Source organism: Typopeltis vanoorti, chromosome 11, assembly GCF_054136105.1.
Source record: "Typopeltis vanoorti isolate ZY-2024b chromosome 11, IOZ_Tvanoo_1.0, whole genome shotgun sequence".
NCBI classification, from domain to species: domain Eukaryota; kingdom Metazoa; phylum Arthropoda; class Arachnida; order Uropygi; family Thelyphonidae; genus Typopeltis; species Typopeltis vanoorti.
The window spans coordinates 132858585-132881639 of NC_143559.1; the positions used below are offsets into that span (position 1 = coordinate 132858585).

The 23055-nt window shown below is 36.2% G+C and overlaps 1 protein-coding gene across 2 annotated transcripts in view; it reads left to right on the plus strand.

The window, feature by feature from the left end:
- Nucleotides 1-1824: 1824 nt before the first annotated feature.
- Ripalpha (RPA-interacting protein alpha) overlaps nucleotides 1825-23055 on the plus strand; it is an 81611-nt gene continuing 60380 nt past the window's right edge. Inside the window, exon 1 of one of the 2 annotated variants that reach the window (XM_090400580.1) lies at nucleotides 1825-2641. In XM_090400580.1, coding sequence (XP_090256706.1) covers nucleotides 2549-2641 — 93 coding nt within the window. In that variant the 5' untranslated portion in view covers nucleotides 1825-2548. The remainder of the gene's footprint in view (nucleotides 2642-23055) is intronic. The other variant, XM_090400579.1, reaches the window with a different exon arrangement.

Consider the following 23055-nt stretch of genomic DNA (forward strand, 5'->3'; position numbering starts at 1 on the left):
CGAGAGCTATTTCTTTGGATTCTAATATACGTCTTTCTAATTCATCACAGCATTTATAATGTTTGAAGTTGAGTTGCAGCCTATTTAATGCTGTCGTCCTTCAACATTGGTATTGGCCGAGAATAAAACATAGCTGGATAGGGCACTTGCACGGATTCTGTTATAAGAAATGTCACAATGGTGACATTTCTTATAACAGAAATGTCAGAAATGCAGTTTGCGGCAAATAACAGAAATAACAAAATGACAAATACAGAAATAACAGAAATGCAGTTTGCGGCAAACCATAATATAGTTTGCCGCAAACTGCAGATGATTTTGTATACTCCTGGGAACTGAAGGAGGGTCTTCTTTTACTTTAGGTTGACTGAGGTAAGATCGGAGTTTTGCAAAGGTGGAGAAATATGTTTTAACAATGAATTTGTTCAGGATTTTCGCTAGTTTTGGAGAAAAAGAACTTATATACGGTAAGGAGATGTAGGCTGTTGGGCTTGAGTTATCTTCATTACCATGATGATTACGTCCATAGAGTAACGTTATTTAAGAAAGTCCTTTTGAGGTAACTAAATTCTTCTTGAAGTTCCACTTCTTCTGACAACAAAAATCTCGCTCGATGAGCTAGTGTGGAAAAAAAAAAAATTATTATTATTATTATTATTACGGGCGACTCCAAGGAGTTCATAGACTCATCGAGGGAGGCCCTAAACATCATGTCCATCACAACTATTCGACATTCACACAGTATCTATCATACTTTGCCTTGAACTCATTCACTGTCATAATACCCACAACAGACTCTGGCAGCTTATTCAACTCATTCATCACTCTAAAAGTAAAAACCTACCTCTAACAACACTCTTACTAACCACGCTATTTCCCAGCTTCCATGGATGTCCCCTAGTCCTCCCACCACCAGTCCTGTTCTCAAAAATATCCTCTGAATTATTCCTATAGAAACCCTTCAGCAATTTGAATGTCTCAATCATATCTTCCCTTTTCCGCCTATCAACCAACTTCTACAACCCACAAATCTTCAACCTGTTTTCATAAGGTTCATTCCGTAGACCTGCTATCATCTTGGTCACTCGCCTCTAGATCCTCTCAACTTCCTCCCCATCAAGAAGAAACCTAGGTGACCAGATCTGAACACAGTAATCAAGATGGGGTCTTATCAAGGCTCGATACAGAGGAACGATAATTTGCTTATCTGTGCTCATCAAAGTATTCTTCAGCATCGAATGTGATATACTGCTGCTAATCTTTTCACCCAAAATGCATAACCTTACATTTTGCCACATTAAATTGACATCCATTCTCCTTAGCCCAGACCTCCAATCTATCCAAATCATCTTGCAAAATTTTGACATCTTCTGCATTCACTGTTGCCCTACCCAACTTAGCATCATCAGCGAACAAATGAACCGTTCCTCTCAGATCCTTTCCTATATCGTTAAAATTAAACAGCAGATAATTCCTAATTTCTGAGCGGAGTAGTGGTGAGATGAAGCATGCAGGTCTCTAGGTATCACCGATAGGTATCTGTCGGTGTGTGTTGGCTTTCTAAAGATAGAAATCTTGAGACCATCCGTTGTTCTAGTAATTTTTTTATCTAGAAAAGTTAAAACACCATTGGCTTCTGGTTCCCATGTGAAGTTTATTGGATGAAAATTGTTTAATTGGTTATAATTTACTTGAAGTCATACCGTTGTGATGACCGTTGCGGACTTACCGATGTGTGAACAGGCATCTCGTCTCCCTGCGTCATTGTGACGCAGAAGCTTTAGAGGAGGAGGAATGCATCGCGCTAGTACCTAACCTAACCAACCTAACAGTCTTTGGCGAGAAAATGAAGCCGAACACCATCCGGTTGCGAACGAAGACGAGGTACCTCTCACGTAAAAAATGCGTCCGCACCGGTCTCCCGTAGACTGCCATGTTAACGAACCGCCCGTTGGAAGGGAAAGAGTCCGATTTTGGAAATGGATTTTTGGTAAAATTCAATACTGTAATGAGCGCCAATTTTATGAGTTGCGTTGTTGTTATCGAAGGGAAGAAATTGCCTGATATGCTACGTTTCGCATTTAAAGTGGAATGACCCCAAAATAACTATAGCCGATCTTATTACTGCAGTTTGATTCCTATCGCAAACTGACGTTTTAGATTTCATTAGTGCGTGGTTTACTATTTATAGTTTTATAATGTTCACTTTTATTTGCCATTAGCGCATTTCAACGGGCGTGGCGTTTTTTTTTTGTTTTTTTACATTCTTTCCATGTAACCATAGGTTTTTATCCACTATAAGCTATTCTTTAAACTCGAACAATTATTATTATTTTTGTTTGATGTTACTTCTCTTGTGGAACTTTGTGAGCGGTGTTTAATTCGGTAACCTGTGGTATCGTGGTGTAAATAGATGAAAGTGAAATAATAAGTTGTAGCTTCTGTATCTTCAGTATAACAATTATGGTATTACTGATGTATAATATTAAGTGCTCCTAATATAATAATAGCAAAAAATTTGTAGCTATTCAGTTTTTTCGGAGACGAAATGGCAGCGTTATCTCCTAGTCGCAATCGTTTAATAGAACGTCGTGCTATGTATAAATTAAAAACACCTCCATGTAAAGATGAGTTTCGAAAGGTAAACCCATTTTTCAGTTTTAGTTTATTGAACGTTGATTTATTTTATGAGAAAAATGAATTTGTGTTGTTTCAGATAATTATATAATTTGACTTGTTTTATATCATTTCATATGATGTAAAAATAGGCCAAAGGATTGGTAACATGCTTTAATGAAGAACTATAAGTGGTATATGGTACCGATTCCACACGCTTGTTCTTCATGAAGAAGAACAAGCTCGATTTATGGACATAATACGCTCTTTTCATCAATTCCACAGACTATACTATCACGAGAGGGTCTGGAAAGTTCTGATAAACACGTAGAATACAAAAGATATTAAAGTAACTGCTATAACCACAAGAAAGAAAAAGAACAAATTATTAGTTTGATGAAACATGGGAGTTAAGGGGTTTTAAGATATGTTTTTTCTTGTGGTTATATCCGTTGCTTTAATCATTTTTGTTCTAGGTGTGTGTGTGTGTGTGTTTATCAAAAATTTTCCAGAACCCCCCCCCCCCCACAACCTTATGTTATTTTTTGCACTGTGGTTGCAGAAAAAGATAAGTCACTAACAAAAGCATTAATCTCTTTGGAAAAATAAAGTTTTAAAATATATTCTCAAAAATTCTGAAACTTTAAAGAAAAGCTCTGCACATTATCATATGCCACCTATAAAAATGTTGTCATGTGCAAGATGATGCACAAGAGAACAATGTCACAAGTAAAATCCAGATTTAAAACTGCTACCATATTATATAGTGACCAGATTATCCAAGGATCAGTGCTGGACATGTTCCACTGGTTGCATAACTTTTGTTTCCTGCTTTGCAGGTTTGCCTTCCCTCCAGGCATATATTCCAAAATTGCTGTATTTCTTCTTATCCCAACAGAAACATAATCATACCTTTTTAATAAATATTCTGCTTTTATTCGTGTTATTATTACTAATTAATAATATTGTTACTGCTAAACTACCAAGAAATTTTTATTTAAATTCTCAATAATGGATGCAAAAGTAAATATCTCAAAAAAACTTATTTATTTTATTTATACAATGAATAGATATTTATTAAAGGCAACTTTTATTTAAATTCTTAATAATATATGCAAAAGTAAATATCACACAAAACTTATTTGTCTTATACAATGAATATCTATTAAAAACTCTCCAAATGAACAGTTTAAACATATTTTTTGGAATGAATTATTTTCAGTAATTCATCATTCTCTGATATTTCACTCATAAAATCTTCACAGGAATCAACCATATTATATTTCACAATAACAATGGCCTTTATTGTCTCAAGTTTTAATTGTGTTTTCTTTGCAGTCCATAATTTATTCACAACTGAAAATACTCTTTAAAAGTTTGGCCTATAATCAAAAAATAATTTTACATAAAAAAGTTCCTCAGAATAAACAGCTAATATATGTTCATAGTTTACTCTTTTTGTTAAGGTGAATAAAATATTTCAAATACTGTACGTTTTGCCGTACACATACTAATGCTGTACAGGACCTGTAAATGCTGTACATCTGGTCACATAACCATGTTATGCACATTGTAATAGGTTAATAGTACATTAATTATTAATTGCAAATATATCACATTGCCCAGATATTCATGTGTTGAGAATGATGGTTGTCACCATAAAAAATAAAGCAATGCAGGCTACATCAACATGGAAGAGTTTCTGGTGCTGGTTCCTGATAGTGTGTTAATTATTTTTATATAGAAATAATGCATGATTGGTATAATATGATTGCCTCTTGAAAGTTTGTTTGCAACTGAATGCTTATACAAGATTGGTTGGTTAGTTAGTTTATGGTCTATTGGCACAAGAAAAGCAAAGATTACAGCAACACATAAATAGTCAAAGATAAATAAGTACATACAAAAATTAAGTTAAGCAATGCAGTATCTGCATATAAATAAGATTACAGTCAGATGTATTTGTGAAAATGTATTCTTTGTAAAAGATTAAAAACATCATGCAGTTCTGAGCCTGATAACATCTGCCTGAGTGTATATGACTTGGCTAGATAGGTAAAAATTTCATTCCTCTCTCTCTTATGTAAAGTACTGGCATTTCACCAGAATATGACAAATAGTAAGACAAGTATTGCATTTTTCATACACAGCTGGATCATCAGCCCTCAGTAAATAAGAATATGTAAGATGACTGTGACCTATGCAGAGCCTTTTAGGAATAACTTCCTCTCTCTCCTCTTTCTATGTTGATTAGAATGTCAGTGTTTAATTTCAGGCTTAATATCACTAATTTGTTTGCCAATACTTCCTGCCATGATGACTGTCATTGAATAATTAGCTTTGATCTTATAAACTGTCTGTAGTCTGTATATAGTACTATCAAACAGCACGTGGAGAAAGTATGTGCTGATCTAGCAGCTGCATCTGCAGTCTCATTTCTCCTAATTTCAGTGTGGCTGGGAATTCAGCACAACCAAACATCAAAATTAAGGTTTTTCATTTTGTACAACAGATCTAACACAGCACTGGATGTGGATTATAAATAGCAGAGAAAATAGCCTTTAAAGAGTTCAACAAGTCTATATATTATGCACTTTTGGTAATAGTGTGCACAAGTGCAGCTGAATGTCATGCAACTCTGCTTTATAATTATTGCAGCAGACGGGATCTGGTTGGAGAAATTGATGGCAGGAAACCCAGCAGCACAGTTCTTGAATCAGTATAGATGAGAAAGAAATCAGAGTGGACTGCTCTGTGTGTATTAAACAATTGCAGGTAGACAGATGATGGAGTATGGAGACTTCTGGTTGACAAAGCGAGAGGTTGCAGGATGGAGTGCAAATCTGCCATGGAGGAATGCTGTTATGCTTAGTGTAGCAGTGCTGTCAACGTTCATTCGAACAGCTTAAGTCTCTTTAACAAGCACCAAAAGGACACATGACAGTCTAACATGTGATATTGAGCCTTCTAACACAGAGAAAAGAGACTAGTTCATTTAGGATGATCTGGAAAAGACTATCTTTAGAGCATAATTAAGAAACCACTGTTTCCAACTAAGTGATAGAGCTGGTTCATTTGCTACAACATAATGACTTTGAATGGGTGATGTGTGAAAGGCACCAATAGCTATTTGTATACCCTGATGATGGAAGGGATCTAACCATTGCAGGTTATTCTGCCTTGCAAAACCATAGACTCAATTGAGACCCATAATCCAGCTTTCAACATATAAGCACATGATCGATCTGCACTCCATTTAGTAGAAGATTTAGTCCTCTTGCATTTTTCTCTTAGTTGACAAATCTGGGCAGGGAATGTGAGCTTTCTGTCAAAGATGAGGGCCAAGAACTTGGCTTCTGTTGCTACTGGAATAACAGTTCATCCCATTCTTAATTGAGGATCTGGGTGAAGGGTGTGTTTTCGACAGAAGCGTACACAGACCATTTTTTCTGTTGAAAACCTAAACCCATTATTATTATTATTATTTATGGAGTGTGGAGATTCATCACAGGAGACCCAGATCAACCATCATACACACAAATCCTATCATACCTCTCCTTGAATCGATTCACCATCAGGGAAGTCACAACCAATTTTGGAATCCATTTCACTCACTGATCACTCTCCATGCACAAACTCTGGTCTGCATACCTCCTACTAACAACACTCTTACATAACTTCCATGGATGGCCCCTAGTTCTCTATTTGTCATATATTGAAAAATTTTGCTTTCATCAATTTTATAAAACCCCTTTGATATCTTAAAAGTTACTACATGTCCCCTCTTTTCCACCTATCAACTAATCTTTGCAACTTACAAACTTCAACTTATAAGGAGTGTCCCACAGACCTGTCACCATCTTGGTCACTTGTCTCAGGATTTTCTCGACCAGGCGACCAAAACTGTGCACATAAAGAGGTGATAATAATTTCCTTATCTTTACTTGTTAACATCCAAGTAATTAGTTGAGCTATTTTACCAATTTTTGCAATATGCCCTCCGAACTTTTTGTCCACCATTATCCCCAAGTCCCTAGCCTCATCAATTTCCTGCAAACCAATACCATCAATATGATACACCATATGCAACCATTTCAACCCAAAGTGCATAACCTTACATTTTTCAACATTAAATTGACAATCATTATCCTTTGCCCACAATGCAAATTTATTTAAATCATCTTGCAGGATATCTACATCATCTTTATCAGCTATTGCTCTCCCCAGTTTTTCATCATCAGCAAACAACTGAATATCCCCTCTTGAATTTTACCCTATGTCATTGATATACAAATTAAAGAGTAGTGACCCTAGTTCTGAAACCATTGCTTAATGGGACTAGCGAAGTAGAGATACTTCATTAATCATCATCATCATTCTTCTAGACTTCACTTCACCATATACTACTCTCTGGTGTCTGTCTGTCAGCCATCCCTATGGAAGGTCCCTATCCATGCTACTGGCCTCATATCAATTCCCATTCAGTTTTTATAGTCTGGATTATTGCCTTGGCAAAATTGAGCAGCATCATGGTGTATCTATTACCTTTATTCAAATCTGTTGTCACTTTATTATAAAATGTTCTACTGTTACATTGGATGAAGAGTTAGATTTGTATGAAAATGAGATTGAAGAGTTGTTGCATAACCTGGATAAGAATTTGTCTATAGGGACAGGTGGAATATCAGCCTGTTTGCTAAAGAATGTTCAGCTGAATTGGTTAGGCCTTTCACATGTTGGTATAATTTGAGTCTCAGCTCAGGAATGGAAGGAATGCATGATAGTTCCATTGTACAAGGGTGGTAGTGCATAAACTGATATCTAACTACTGACTTATCAGTATCTCGGATGTGTGGTAGTGAAGATATTAAAAAAATTGGTAAGCACTTGCATGCAGAAATGGGTAGACAAGCAAGCTATACTCTGCAAGGAGCAGCACAGGTTTTACTAAAGAAAGGTCATGTTTTAGCAGTTTGCTCATATTTTATAACAATGTTATGGCCGAGTTAGATAAAGGGAATGGATACACTACGATAACGTTGGATTTTGCTAAGGCATTTGATAGGATACCACATGAAAGGCTGTTGCATAAACTGGAGAATATGGAATTGGAATATAAACTCTTGACTTGGATCACTTGACATAGTGGTGACTGAAACAAAAAAGACCAAAACTGGTGAGATCTTTCTGAGTAATAAATACAAAATGTTATATTCAGGCAATGACAATCAAGTAAAAGAATGAGTAGCCATAGTATTCAACACAAAATACGAGGCTAATCTTCTTGAATGGTAGGCAGTCTCAAGTAGAGTAATGTGGGCAAATATGAGAATGGAGAACTGGACAATGAGACTTATTTGTGCCTATGGTCCCACAGAAGGTTCTACTAAGGTAGAAGTAGAGGAATTTTTTGAGGCTTTAGAAAAAGCAACTGACACAATGAAAAATGAAAAGTTGGTCCTTGTTGGGGATCTAAATAGCAGAGTAGGAAATGATTGTGAGACATACAAAAATATTTTGGGAAAATTTGGAGAAAAGAGCAAAGCTAATACTAATGGCAAATATCTGTTAGATTTCTGCTCAGGACATGGACTGGTTATTACTAACACCATGTTCCAACATAAAAATGTGCACAACTTCACCTAGGAATAAGAACAGTCTCATTGACTATGTTATTGTTGATAGTGATGTTTTCTCCCTGGTGCAGGACACCAGAGTGTACAGAGGATTTGAAATTGGAAGTGATCACTATTTAGTCTTGAGCAGGATAAAATTGAATTTCATATTGAAAAGAATAACATGTAAGAAAGTTTTAAAGCAAAAAAAAGTTGAGTAGCTCTCAGATGTGAACTGTAGACTGAAATACACAAAGATTATTGAAGAAAAAATGAAAGAGTTTGAGAACAGGAATCAAAATTTGGAGATTCAGTGGCAAACTCTGAAGAAAACATTGATTGATTCTGCCAGAGAGGCATGTAGTGAGGTTGTCTGCAAGGATAGAAAAATCAGAAATCCCTGGTGTCCACCAGGGAGTTCTGATTTGGAACTTTGGAACTCCCTGGTGACAAAAGTCATGGGAAGACTTTGGCAAGAATGTAGAAAATAAATATCAAGAAGGTGGCAAAATATTCTGGAGGTTGTTGAAGAAGCTTAAGAATGGAGGAAAGAGTGCTGTAAAAGGAATTAGAGATGATAAAGGTGACATGAAAATGGGAGAAAAAGATATCCTCAAAGTATGGAGTAATTACTTTGAAAAACTGCTAAATGAAACAAGCAGTGATGACAGCACAGTGGTAAAAAAACACTGACCAGGCATGCCGTCAGGAATACATATCCATACTTGAAGTAGAAAAAGCCATCAAAGGCTTGAAATGTGGAAAGGCAGCAGGAGTAGATGATATTCGACCAGAAATGCTGAAGAATGGTGGTATAAAGGCCTTACAGTGGCTGCACTGCATAGTACAGAAAGCCTGGACAGAGGGACTAATTCCCGATGATTGGAGTAGAGCTCTCATAGCACCCATATATAAAAAGGGAAATAAAACTGAATGTGAGAATTACAGAAGTGTTTCCCTACTGAGTGTTCCTGGCAAGATCTATGCGAGTATACTTGAGAAACGGTTGAGAAGAATTGTGGAAGAAAAGCTTGGTGAAGAACAAGCTGGATTCAGGCCAAATAGAGGCTGTCAGAATCAGATCTTCACTTTACGACAAATAGTCGAGAAAGCATGGGAATATAACAAAGATCTGTATTTAAGTTTTGTTGATCTGGAAAAGGCATATGACAAGGTGCCAAGAGAGAAGCTATTCAATATGCTGCAGTTATATGGTGTGAATGGGGCATTATATCAAGCAATACTTAGTCTTTATTTGAGTTGTAAGTCAGCAGTTAGAATTGAAAGAAGTACAGGAAGATGGTTTAATGTTAAATCTGGTGTGAGACAAGGATGTACATTATCCCCTCTGTTATTCATTATCTATATGGATCATATTATGATGGAAAGTGGTATTAAACATATCAAAATTGGAGATTTTAATGTCAGCTCTTTGCTTTATGCAGATGATGTTATACTTCTAAATAAATCTGCTACAAGTCTACAAGATTTTCTGACTAAATCGAATAGCTGTTGTAATAGATATGGTATGAAGGTCAGCAATAAAAAGACAAAGACAATGAAAATAGGCAGAATCATTGAAAGTGTCAACTGTGTTGTGAATGGAGAACCTGTGGAACAAGTAAAATATTTCAGCTATTTAGGCATGATTTTTACTGAAGATGGTAAATTAAATATAGAAATAGACAACAGAATCAGCAAAGCTGGTATGGTGGGAAGTCAATTGAATAAATTCATATGGAATAAGAGAGAAATTAGTCGGAATACTAAATTAGCTGTATACAAGACAGTGTTTAAACCAGTTTTAACTTATGGATCTGAGAGCTGGGTCAGAAGTAAAACACTTGACCAAAGACTAGAGACCACAGATATGAGAGTCCTGAGAAAGATTATAGGCGTGAACAGATGGCATCAATGGCAATATCATATTAAAAACGAGGATATTAGGAAAGAACTTGACATTGTCAGCATCTAGGAATGTGTTAGCAGAGCTAATCTCAGGTGGTATGGTCACTTAAACAGAATGGGCGAGGAAAGATTAGCAAAACAAGTGTTCTCTGCCAGGTTGGCAGCAAAACGACCCAGAGGAAGATACCAAGTTATAGGTGGATTGATACAGTACAAAGTGCCTTAGACGATAGAAATATAAGATCTGATAATGTCGGAGTCTTGACAAGTAACAGACTGATTTGGAGGAAAATTGTAGATAGGAAATTAATAATGATGTAATTTTTTTCATGTAGTACTATCATATCCTGTACACCCCTTGAGGGTACATGGCAGGAATTTGATGATGATGATGACTTGGATCACTTGATGGTTGACAGACAGATATCAAAAAGTGGTATATAGTGGTGTGAATCTGCCAGATTTAAGGTGATCAGTGGTGTACCTTGAGGTTCAGTCCTTGGGTCATTATTATTCAGTCAATACATTAATGACATCAGGCAGGGTCTAACATCAGATGCGAAGATAGGCAGGGCAATTAGGGATACTACTGATATCCAGCACTTACAAAATGATTTGAATAGGTTGGAAATTTGGGTAAACAAAAATGGCTGTCAATTTAATGTTAGTAAGCATAAGTTATTCACTTTGGCATGATTAGATTTCCAGTGGCATATTATATAAGCTGGATTATGCTACGAGAAACTTCAGAGGCAAGGGATCTTGGCATATTGGTAGATATGAATTTGAAGCTCAAAGGTCTCGTAGCAAAAAGTTGCAAATACAACTCGGATAATTGCAATGTTGAAGCGAACCTTCACATGTAAGGATAAGGAAGTCATTTTGCCTCTTTATAAAGCTTTGATAAGACCACACTTAGATTATTGTGCTCAGATTTGGTCTCCCGTATTCCAAGGGGATAAAGAAGCTGTGGAAAGGGTGCAAAGAAGAGTTAATGGGATTTATATTATGAGGTCAGATTGCAAGTATGTGGATTGCAGACTCTGGTTAACAGGAAATAGAGAGGTGATATGATAAAGGTTTATAAACTTTTGAATGGGTGTATAACAGTGTTTCTAAGCACAAGGAACAGTAAAATGCCTAAAACAATTTTATGGACCACTAAGTTATTTAATTTTTAAAAAAACGTATGTGGGGATTACCAACATTTGGGAAAAAACTGTACCATTTATAACATAATAAATCTAAAAGCATGTTTTGAATATATATGGAAACATAATTAACTTATAGGTAAACGATTAAAAGTGTATCATCATCGAACAAAGTTTTAATTTTTATTAAACAAATAAATAATATGATATAATTATGTTAGTATTTACTTTTAATGAGATGGACGAGTTTCTCGGCCTTGCAGAGTTGCTGGATATCTGGTCAACTTCAGTCGAAGATCTTCACACACGCACTAAGATAAATTCTGTATTTTGTTTTTATTTGAAAGAGTAATGAAAATCCTTTTTCACAAAGATAGGTTGTAGAAAACTGCATGACGATTTTCAATGCTTCTTCAGATAATTCAGGAAATTCACTTTTCACTGAAGGCGAGATCCAGAATTGAGCCAAACCACAATCACAGAATTTCATTTTAAGCTCACTGTCACTCGAAAGCTCAATTAGCTGTTCTTTTTTCGATAACGAAAGGTGGTTCTCATGACCGCAAGCCTGAAATGGATCATGAACTCACCGAAATTTCTTATAAAAGCTATTCGGAAAATATGTTTCCAAATTCTGTTTCATAGTTTTGAGGTGGTGGACACAAACCCTTTCCCAGTGGTTAAATTCTAAACTAATAAGTTTCGGAGCTCTATACAAAATAACCAATTGTATTTACCTTTGTATACTATCCGGGGAAGCTCCAAACCTCCCTGTGCCTTTCATCATGCGTTCATAATCAGGCTACTGTCGATATTGACTTTATATACACATTCAAAACTGTAAACAGTTGTTGAATGATAACACAATAATCTAGGCATAATTACTGTAAAGGGAGAAAAGTCACAAAACAGAAAAATGTTCCTACAAAATAGCTAATTGCATTTACCTTTGAATGCGATCCACTGGTAGAGTGTCCAGCAAGTCAGCAAATCTTTCCTTTCATTCAGCGTATTAATATTATTGCATTGCAACTGATGGGAATTCTGTGGATTCGTTACCGACCTCTTTCTCTTCAGAAACTACACACAAACTGCTATTACAAACTCGTTTTATATTATCACTGTCATCTTAGTTATTTTTCCATTTAAAGAAGGTACCAATGTACTTATCGATAATTGAAATACCATACTTACTCGAATATAATTCGCCCTCGCATACTCGCACCCGATTTTATTTTTCTAAAAAAGAAATTAAAAAGTTTCGTATATACCTCGCAAATGAAAAAAAGCTGAAGCACGTTCAGAGCAGGACAATAGTAACTTACTCCCGCGGTAAACAACACGCCCTCCCCAGCCACTATATCACAGAGGCAAGAAAAACAAGTACTTTTATTATGTCAGTGAATAAGGTAACAGCAGTCTGTGTAATATATTTCTCAACAAATAGTTCAATTAGAGACATCTGGAATAAAAACGACACTAATTAATGAATCGCGTCTCCTCATACAGAAACTATGCTGTATAGACTCGAGCAAAACCATATGTTGCACCGGTAAACACAGTATCTAGCAAAAAACTATTGTTATTAAGTAGATGTGTGTGAGTTCGCTCACCGCAAAACAGCAATAACATTCAACCAAACATGTTAAAATTTGTAAACGTGTTAAAACTAAGAAATATATATATAGTGAATTTTGTTATGGCAGTTTCACATATTATTGGAATTCGGTTGAAAAGTGTTAGCATTTCAACTCAATTGTAAGCTTGCTTTTATTTTTCCGTCGCGTGATTTCCAAAAAATATATAAATACTGGGGTTAACTCACAACACACTTTGTCCAGGTATTACTTAGCACTTCTGAAGGTATATTGAGCCTTGGTTGAAGAGGAAAACCTTCAACAATAAACAGCAAGCAATTAGTTGAAATGTGGTCATGTGGATAACACGTTCACTTCAAATCTGACAAAACAGCAAGGGAAGGTTGAAGTAATAAAACCATATTGTTGTTCACTTCACCCCTCTTTTATTACTCATTATTCTGCCCCTACAAATTAAAATAGTCGCAGAATATTCATGGAATGAACATTCTGCCACTTCTATTTTTAAGTATCCATTTTATTTCAATAATTTTTACTTATTCAATTTTAATTTGTTTTGTTTGGATAATTAAAATATTTAGATTTATTTGGTTAATTTAAGTCTGAAAACATGAGAAACACTGGTGTATAGGATAACGTTTGATGCAATTTTTTGTTATATCTAAGGTGGGGAGAGATCATGGAGCCATCCATGGAAGTTAAGTATGTTAACAGTCAAGAAATTGGTAAGAGCCAGGTTTTTCTGCCAGAGAGCAGTGAGCGAGTAGAATAGTTTGTGTTTTGGGGTAGTGAGTGCATCTAGTGTGAATGAATTTAAGGGAAGGTATGACAGCTGGTTTGGTTGATGTATGGTCTTCCTCGATGAGTCCTTGAATCCCTGGAGGTCTAAGATAATAATAATAATAATATATATATATATATATATATATACAGGGCATCCCAAAATTCACGCAAGATTTAAATTTAGAGGCATTTGTGCGGTAAAGTGTTGCCAACGAGAAAAAAAAGACAGCGTGACAGCTGACAGTTCAGGGTTATTAAAAATGACCACACACAGCGAAGAGAGTTCGTTGAATGGATTATGGAACAACAACAACAAGTGGATGCTTATTTTTCGAACAAAATCATCTTCAGCAACGAGGCTCATTTTCATACTGATGGCTTCGTTAATCGACAAAATTGTCGCATTTGGGGTTCAGAAAATCCACGAGTGATTGTTGAGAAACAAATGCATCCACAACGTGTCACTGTTTGGTGCGGATTTTGGGCTGGAGGCATCATCGGTCCATTCTTCGTAAATTCGGCTGGTGAGGCAATAACAGTTAATGGTGCTCGCTATCGCGACATGATAATCCAGTTTTTTGTGCCTAAATTGCAAGATATAGATGTGGACGACATGTGGTTTCAACAAGACGGTGCCAGATACCATACAGCCCGAGAAACAATTCAATTACTCATGAGTCATTTCCTGGTCGTGTAATTTCCCGTTTTGGTGATCAGAATTGGCCGCCCAGATCATGTGACTTAACAGCGTTGGACTTTTTGCTTTGGGGTTTTTTTGAAGTTTAAGATTTATGCCAACAAGCCCACGACCACCCACTCCTTGAAGGAGGAAATTGAGCGCTGTATCAACGAAATTCAGCCACATATATTGTCATTGTTATTATTGTTCCGGGCAACTCCAAGGAGTCGACAGACTCATCGAGGGAGGCCCTAACATCATGGCAAGAACAACTATTTGACATTCACACAGTATCTATCATACCTTGCCTTGAACTCATTCATGGTCGTAGCACCCACAACAGACTCTGGAAGCTTATTCCACTCATTCACTACTCTCCAAGTAAAAAACCTAGCTCTAACACCCTTGTCAACCACACTCTTGCCCAGCTTCCATTCATGGCACCTAGTCCTCCCACCAGTTATATTTTCAAAAATATCTTCTGGATCAATCTTATAGAAAGTCTCAATAATTTGAATGCCTTCAGTAATTTGAATGTCTCAATCATATCACCCCTCCTTCGCCTGTCGACCAATTTCTGCAACCTGTTTCTCATAAGGTTCATTCCACAGACCTGCTATCATCTTGGTCACTCGTCTCTGGATCCTCTCCACTTCCTCCACATCACGAAGAAACCCTGGTGCCCATAACTGGGCACAGTAGTCCAGATGAGGTCTTATCAAGGCTCGATACAGAGGAACAACAACTTGTCTGTCTCTGCATGTTAAATTATTTTTCAGAAGCCAAGTGATTTGGTGAGCTGTTTTAGTCACGTTTGCAATGTGCCCCCCTAAACTTCAATTTCCTATTCACCAACACTCCCAAATCCCTGGCCTCATCAATCTCCTGGAGTACGGTTCCACCAATGCAATATACTGCTGATATTCTTTTCACCCCAAAGTGCATAACCTTACACTTTGCCACATTAAATTGACATCCATTTTTCCTAGCCCAGTCCTCCAAATCATCCTGTAAAATTTTGACATCCTGTGCACTCATAATTGCTCTATCCAACATCCTGTGGCACTCCACTAGTCACAAGCCGTCTTTTAGACTCAACTCCTGAATAAACCACTCTCTGGTATCTCTCCTTCAACCACCCTCCTATCCATCTCACCAACCCTATATCTATCCCCATCTGCTCCAGTTTACTGATTAGGGTTCTATGTGGTATCCTATCAAAAGCCTTGCCAAGGTCCAGTAGTATTACTGTAAATCCATTACCCCTATCCAGTTCAGCCGTCACTGTGTTATAAAACGTGAGCAAGTTACTGAGGCAAAACATTTATGCAAAACAGTCATGGAAAATTTCAACAAAAGAGTGCATATATGCCCAGCAAAGCCATGGAAGCCATTTACCCGATATGCTATTCCATGCATAACCCTATACTGTATACTTTATGAATCAATAAGAAATTACAATTTTTAATTAAAAACCTGTGTTTTCTATCAAAATTACTTCTTGCGTGACATCCTGTATATATATATATATATATATATACACTTCTGTTTTATATATATATTTATAAAAATAAATTTAACTGACTAGAACCCGAGAAAGTATAAGAAAAACCTTTAATAAATCACAACTAGTTTCATTGGTGCTCGGACTTCTTCAGGTAAGAAAGAAAAAACATAAGACATATAAAAATAACAAGGTAAAAAACACCGACTTTCCAGCTTAATAAAAAGAAGTAGAATAGTAACAGTCATATTTGAATAGGTGACTGCATGCTATTGTTGGCATAAGTTGAATGTGTGCGAGTGCTAATTTTAGAGCGCCAGTACTGGATTACTGCACTATGGGAATCAGGCAAATTGTAGCTTAGATTGTTGTTCAAGTGTGAAGGGTCCAGAACTATTTCTTTTGATTCGATAATTCTTCTTTCAAATTCATCCTTGCATATATATAAATTAGTAGTGCGTTCCCAATCAACTTGGTGTGGCCGTTCTTCAAGGTTAGAGTTTGCCGAGAAGAGGACATGACTGGAAAGGGCACTTGCTCGTGTTCTGCTGTAAGAGATGTCATGTCTATGTTCCTGAAGACGAAATGAAACGGATTTATCTGTGGCCAAAATAAGGTCAACCACAGTTGCACAAAACTTTATAAACACCAGGAAAATGCAGTTGGTTGTGTTTTGGTCGACTCAGAAAAGAACGAAGTTTTGGCAGAGTAGTATAGTCGGTCTTTATGTTGAATTTCTTCAAAATCCTAGATAGTTTTGGGGTAAGAGAGCTGATAAATGGTAACTGTATATGAGTGATAGGGTTGGAATCATCTTCTTGTTGAGGATGTTGGCGTGGTCTCAAACTTTTAGTGATGTTACGAGATGAATATCCATTATTTAAGAAGGTGTTTTTCAGGAAGTTAAGCTCTGTTTGAAGGTCTTCCTCTGTGGAAGTGAGACATCTTGCTCGATGGGCAAAGGTGGAGATGATGCCCAGTTTCTGAGGAGGAAAGTGATGAGAAGGGCCATGTAAATATCTATCGGTGTGGGTGGTTTTTCGAAAAATTGAAAATTTAAGACAGTCAGGTAATCTGTTGATCTTTAGATCCAAGAAAGGGAAAATGCCATTAATCTCTAGTTCTGATGTGAATTTAATGTTCTGATGTTGATTATTTAAATGGTTTAGGAAGTTTGCGGTTCCTCTAAACTATGTCCCCAGATAAGGAAGACATCATCAATGTAGCATAGCCACAGTTTAGGTTTTAAAGTAGCTGAAGAAATAGCTTTCTCTTCAAAATCTTCTAGAAAAATGTTAGCTAAGACTGGGGATAGAGGGCTGCCCATAGCTAACCCGTTAGTTTGTTTGTATATTTTATCTTCACAGCAGAAATAGCCGGAATTGATGCAGTGAGTTAGAAGAGCAAACATTTTTTTAGAAACTTTGTCCTTAAGAAGAATCAGAACTTCATCTGTTGGTACTTATTTATATAAGTCTTATGTTTTTTCTTTCTCACCTGAAGAAGTTGGAGCACTGATGAAACTAGTCGTGATTTATTAAAAGTTTTTGTTATACTTTCTCGGGTTCTAGTCAGTTAAATTTATTTTTATAAATGTATACATCCCGAGTAAATCCTAATTTCAATTATATATATATGTATATATATATATATATATATATACATATATAGCAATTTGTAGTATTAACTCAGTACTACTGGGATATGTTCATATTAATATATACTGACTATAACCGAGACTAGAATAACAATTAAATTTATTCAAAACGCAACATGTTTCATTGGATTGTCCAACTTCTTCAGGTGTGAGAACATAGAAAGCAAGTAAACACTATAAGAAACATGTATCACTATAAAACGACTATTATAAAATCAGTTAGCTTTGAACTGTAGCTACAGTCCGTGTTGAAGTTCTATTGTTAAGTAGCTGCGTGCGTCTGATTTCACGCGTGTGCCAATATCGGATAGCAGAGCTGAAAGAGTCTGGTAGATTATTGTTGAGGTTATTATTTATGTGATGAGGGTCCATAACAATTTCCTTAGACTTGACTATGCGTCGCTCCACCTCGTCACGGCATATATGAAGGTTTGAGGTTGTCCAGTTTATCTCATGTTGATGGCCTTCATCATTTGTGTTTACTGAAAACTGTACATGGCTTGACAGGGTACTTGCTCTAGTTCTTTTGTAGGCCATGTCTCTCTGATGTTCTTCTAGATGTAGGAGGATGGATTTTTCAGTTTGGCCATAGTATTGCTTCCCTCAGTCACACGTGATTTTGTACACTCCTGGGAATTGTAGGTGGTTGTGAGCTTGTTTGTGTTTGCTTAAAATCGATCTTAGGTTAGGAAGAATAGAGAAACAGGTTTTTATGTTGAACTTTCTTAAAATTCTTCTTAGTTTCGTGAAGAGCAAGTCGATATATGGTAAGAAGATATAACCTTGAGTTGTTTTGATGGCAGTGGTATAGATGCTTATTAATAGTTTTCAACGAGTAGCCATTACTTGTGAAGGTTCTTTGTAGATGTTGTAGTTCATTTTTTAGATCTTCATCATCTGACAGTATAGATCTAGCACGATATGCTAGGGTTGAGATGATATCCACTTTCTGTGCAGGATAGTGATGTGAGGACGCATGCCAGTATCTATCTGTGTGTGTAGATTTTCTAAAGATTGATATTTTAATAGAATCAGATGACTTAGTAAGTCTTATGTCCAGGAAGGGAAGAGATCCATTTTCTTCAACCTCCATTGTTAATTTGATATCTTGGTAGAAGTTGTTTAAATGATTTAAAAAAGACTGAAGGTTAAACTTCAACACGGACTGTAGCTACAGTTCAAAGCTAACTGATTTTATAATAGTTGTTTTATAATGATATGATGTTTCTTATAGTGTTAACTTGCTTTCTATGTTCCCATGCCTGAAGAAGTCAGACAGTCCGATGAAACACACACACATATATATATATATATATATATATATAAAACAGAAGGTAGTAAGGCAGTATTTAGTACTAGATCAGTGATAAGAAAACCTGATTGCATAGTTTTCACTATATGTTGAGTGTTCTTGATGTGCAGTTATTCATGGTTAAGTTTGCCAGCTGCACAGATCAGATTTCACAAGCGAAAGCTCTGTAATGTACCATTTATTGCTACTCAAACAATACATCATGTATACATAATGCATATGATACAAATAGGAGAACATTGTATGATAGCATAGTGGATGTGCAAAACAAATCATTTCTTTAATATTTTAAAATATTAATGAACATTTTTTTTTATGTTTTTATTGAATATAATGTAAAACTGATGTAAATGACAAGGAAGTTAATAAGAAGCAGGTATCTAAGAATGATAGGGTTGCTTTATATGATGAATCAATCATTGAAGATGTGGTAAAAAAATAAAGTGTACAAGACATGTTTTACAGGTGGTACAATAAAACAAATATCAGATGCTTTGCATAGAAGGAAGGAATGAGCATCAGAATTAGTGGTGGTGTTGGTGGACACAAACAGCGACTTGAATAGTGAAACAAAGAATGTGGAAAAGGCTTTTAAGAAGTTTTTGCAGGAAGTGAAGGATAATAGTGTCATTGGGAAAGTGGTTAATTTGTTATTTTAATTTGCCCAGATATGACAGTAGCAAACTGAGAAGGAGAGCAATGATACTGAATGACAAGAAGGTTGAATTATGTCTGGCAGAGAATGTTCAATTTGTGAATGTATGGAATGAATTTGAATGGAAGTTAGAATGGTTCAAAGCTGATGGAATGCATTTGAATGAGTTTGTTGTTGGTCATTTGGAATGGTTTGTTTACTAAGAGTACATAGGATTCATACAAAATTAGTACCACTAAAAGGTAGAGAGAGGTTGAGAAGCAGGTTGTGGAAGGACAGGAAGAGGATGGATACAAAGGTGAGGAAGTGATTTATAGCAGAGTAAAGTGATGCAGTGCAAAACGGTGATGATAAGAATATAAATTCTTATCATCACCGTTTTGCACTTATATCAGGGAAATGGGGAATGGTCAGAACAAAGAGAGAAGTGCACTATAGCAGAGAGAGTAAAGAGTGATTGTGTTGATGAATGGCCTCAAAGAGTGGAGAATTGTTATGCTTGTATACTAATGTACAGAGTATCAGAAATAAAAGGGTTTGGTAGCATTGATTGAATCAGTATGCTCAAAATAATTGGATAATTGAAACTTGTTGACTAAGGATGATATACTGTCAGGACTTGAAAGGATAGGATATAGAATTTTCCTAAAGGATAGGAAGATGAAGAGAAGAGGGGTAGTATTGTTAATGGTAGCAGAGGAATTGTCCTTCAAGAGTCGAAGTGGAAAATATTATCATATGTGAAGATTTTGAATCTGTTTGGTGTGAAGTTGAGATCAGTAGAACAGTATATCTAATAGGATGTTGCTATAGGCCAGAGAATGTGGAGAGTATTAATTGTGAAATGTTTAGACAAATTAATTGGGCAAGTAAAATGGAAGATGATTCTAATGGGAGATTTTAATTATAGGAATGTGGATTGGAAAGAAGAGATAGTGTATAGTAACAAGGAGAGTGAATTTGTTGAGTTTCTGCAGGATAACTATCTAAAGCAGCATGTGATGGAAGCAACATGAGGTTTATTGGTGTTAGATTTCGTGATATCCTCACAGGTTAGTTGTGAATGAGGTGACAACACTGCTACCTGTTGGTGAAAGTGATCATGAGGTATTGGTTTGGAAGGTAGTCCAACAGAAAGGAAAAGGTTATCAAGAAGGTCTGTCTGTGGAACTATAAGGTGAGTGATTATCAGAAGCTCTGTAGTCAACTAGCATCGATACATTGGGCTGATAAATTCTGTAGAAAAGATGTTGACAGTACATGGGAAATGATAAGGCAGTATCTGACACAAGCAATGCTGGTGCAGGTCAGAAAAGTGACAAGCGTTGTTAAAAAGAAAAAATAGAATATGAGAGGAAATTGGCCAGTCAGGAAAAAGCTAATCCAAGAGAATTTTTCTGCTATGTGACAAGCAAGAGGAAAACCAATTATTGCAGGCTAATTCTGGTGGATAATTATGGTAGCATGAAGAAAGGAAGAAATTATATACTGGAATTATTTAACGAACACTTCATCAGTGTATATCATGGTGGTGTGAATGATGCTGTGCAACATGTAGAAGGGAGGCAAAAATTAGGAGAATTAAAGGTGAAAGAATTAGAGGTGTATCAAGTGTTTGCTGGGTTAGATGCTAATAAGGCTGTGGCAATGGATGACACACCATGTATTTTTACATAATGTGCAAAAGAGTTAGCCAATACCTTGTCCTAGTTATTTAATGAAAGTCTTGCAGTGGGAAAGATTCCCAAAGGAGTGGAAAGAAGGCAAAATAATATCCTTCCATAAGCATGGTTCGAGAGCAGAAGTTTCTAGTTATAGACCGGAATATATATCTGTAGTTATGATCAAAGTGTTGGAAAAATTGGTTAGAAATAGAATACAGAATTGGGTTCATGAATGTAAGATTCTCTATGATGGTCAACATAGGTTTGTGAAGGGCATGTCTTATTTTAGCAATCCACTTATGTTTTATGATAAGGTGACGAATGTGTTAGATAAGGGAGAATCCTGTACAGTGATATTCTTGGACTTTGCAAAAGCATTTGATAGACTTACCACATGATAAGTTTGTATACAAGCTGCAGAGGATTGGCCTAGATAGTATATTGTTTAGATGGATCAGAGATTGACTCTCTGAGCGATACCAGCAAGTTGAATATGATGGAACAATCTCAGAAAAGAAAGATTAGTGATGTGTCTCAGGGTTCTGTTCTTGGACCCCTACTGTTTAATTTGTTTGTTAATGATATTTCATGTGAATTGACTGGGGATCATCAATTATTTTGATGATGATGCAAAGTTAGGTAGAATTATCAGGAATAGTGCTGATGCTAATTCTTTACAAGAAGATTTGAATAGACAACTTGGAGACAAATGAGTGGGATTGCAATTTTAATGTTAACAAATGCAAGGTGTTACACTTTGGGATTCAGAGATATAAGGCTATGTACTGTATTGGTGGAGCTGTACTTCAGGAAGTGAGATTTGGGATCTTGGAGTGATGATGGACAGTGGACTGAAGTTCTGAGCACACATCGCATGTGTTGCAAAGACTGCTCATCATATTGCTGCTATGATAAAAAGTACATTGATATAGGGTTAAGGAGGTGGTGGTGCCTCTATATAAGGCATTGGTAAAGCCACATATATGACTATCATCATCATCAAATTCCTGCCATGTACCCACAAGGGGTGTACAGGATATGATAGTACTACATGAAAAAATTATATCAGTACTAACTTCCTATCTACAATTTTCCTCCAAATCAGTCTGTTACTTGTCAAGACTCCAACATTATCAGATCTTATATTTCTATCGTCTAAGGCACTTTGTACTGTATCAATCGACCTATATCTTGGTCTTCCTCTGGGTTGTTTTGCTAATCTTTCCTCGCCCATTCTGTTTAGGTGACCATACCACCCGAGATTAGCTCTGCTAACGCATTCCTGGATGCTGACAATGTCAAGTTCTTTCCTAATATCCTCGTTTTTAATATATGACTATTGTGCTCATATTTGATCACCTAGTTTTCATTTTGATCTGAAACTAATGGAGAGGATCTGGTCTGGAGTGTTGGTTATGAAGAGTGTTTGAGAGAATGTGGATTAGAGGTTGTGGATAGAAGGAAAAGGGGAGGTTGTGATAGACCTTTCAAGTTAGTTAAGGGGTTCTATCAGATTAATACAGAAGAAATTATAAAAAGAGTGGATGTTATAATGGGAAGAACAAGAGGCCACCCCTGGAAGTTGTATAAAGATGTGGTGAAGCAGGGTATGAGGAGTAGATTTTTTATGTGGAGAGTTGTTAGTGATTGGAATGCATTGCCTGAGGGTGTTGTGAGTTGCCGGTTGAGTGGGCCTCCCACAATGAGCCTGTTGACTCTATGGAGGTTATCAAATAAAATAAAAAAAATAATAAAACTTGATGCTTAAACAGAGTATTTATTGCTTTAGTTATGAATTATGCATTTTTGCAAATGTATAGAAGAAATCAATAGTTCATATACCACAGATGCAACAGTATTTGTAGTTTTTGGATAGACCGTGCCATCACTCAAAATATGACTTCTCTAAAGTG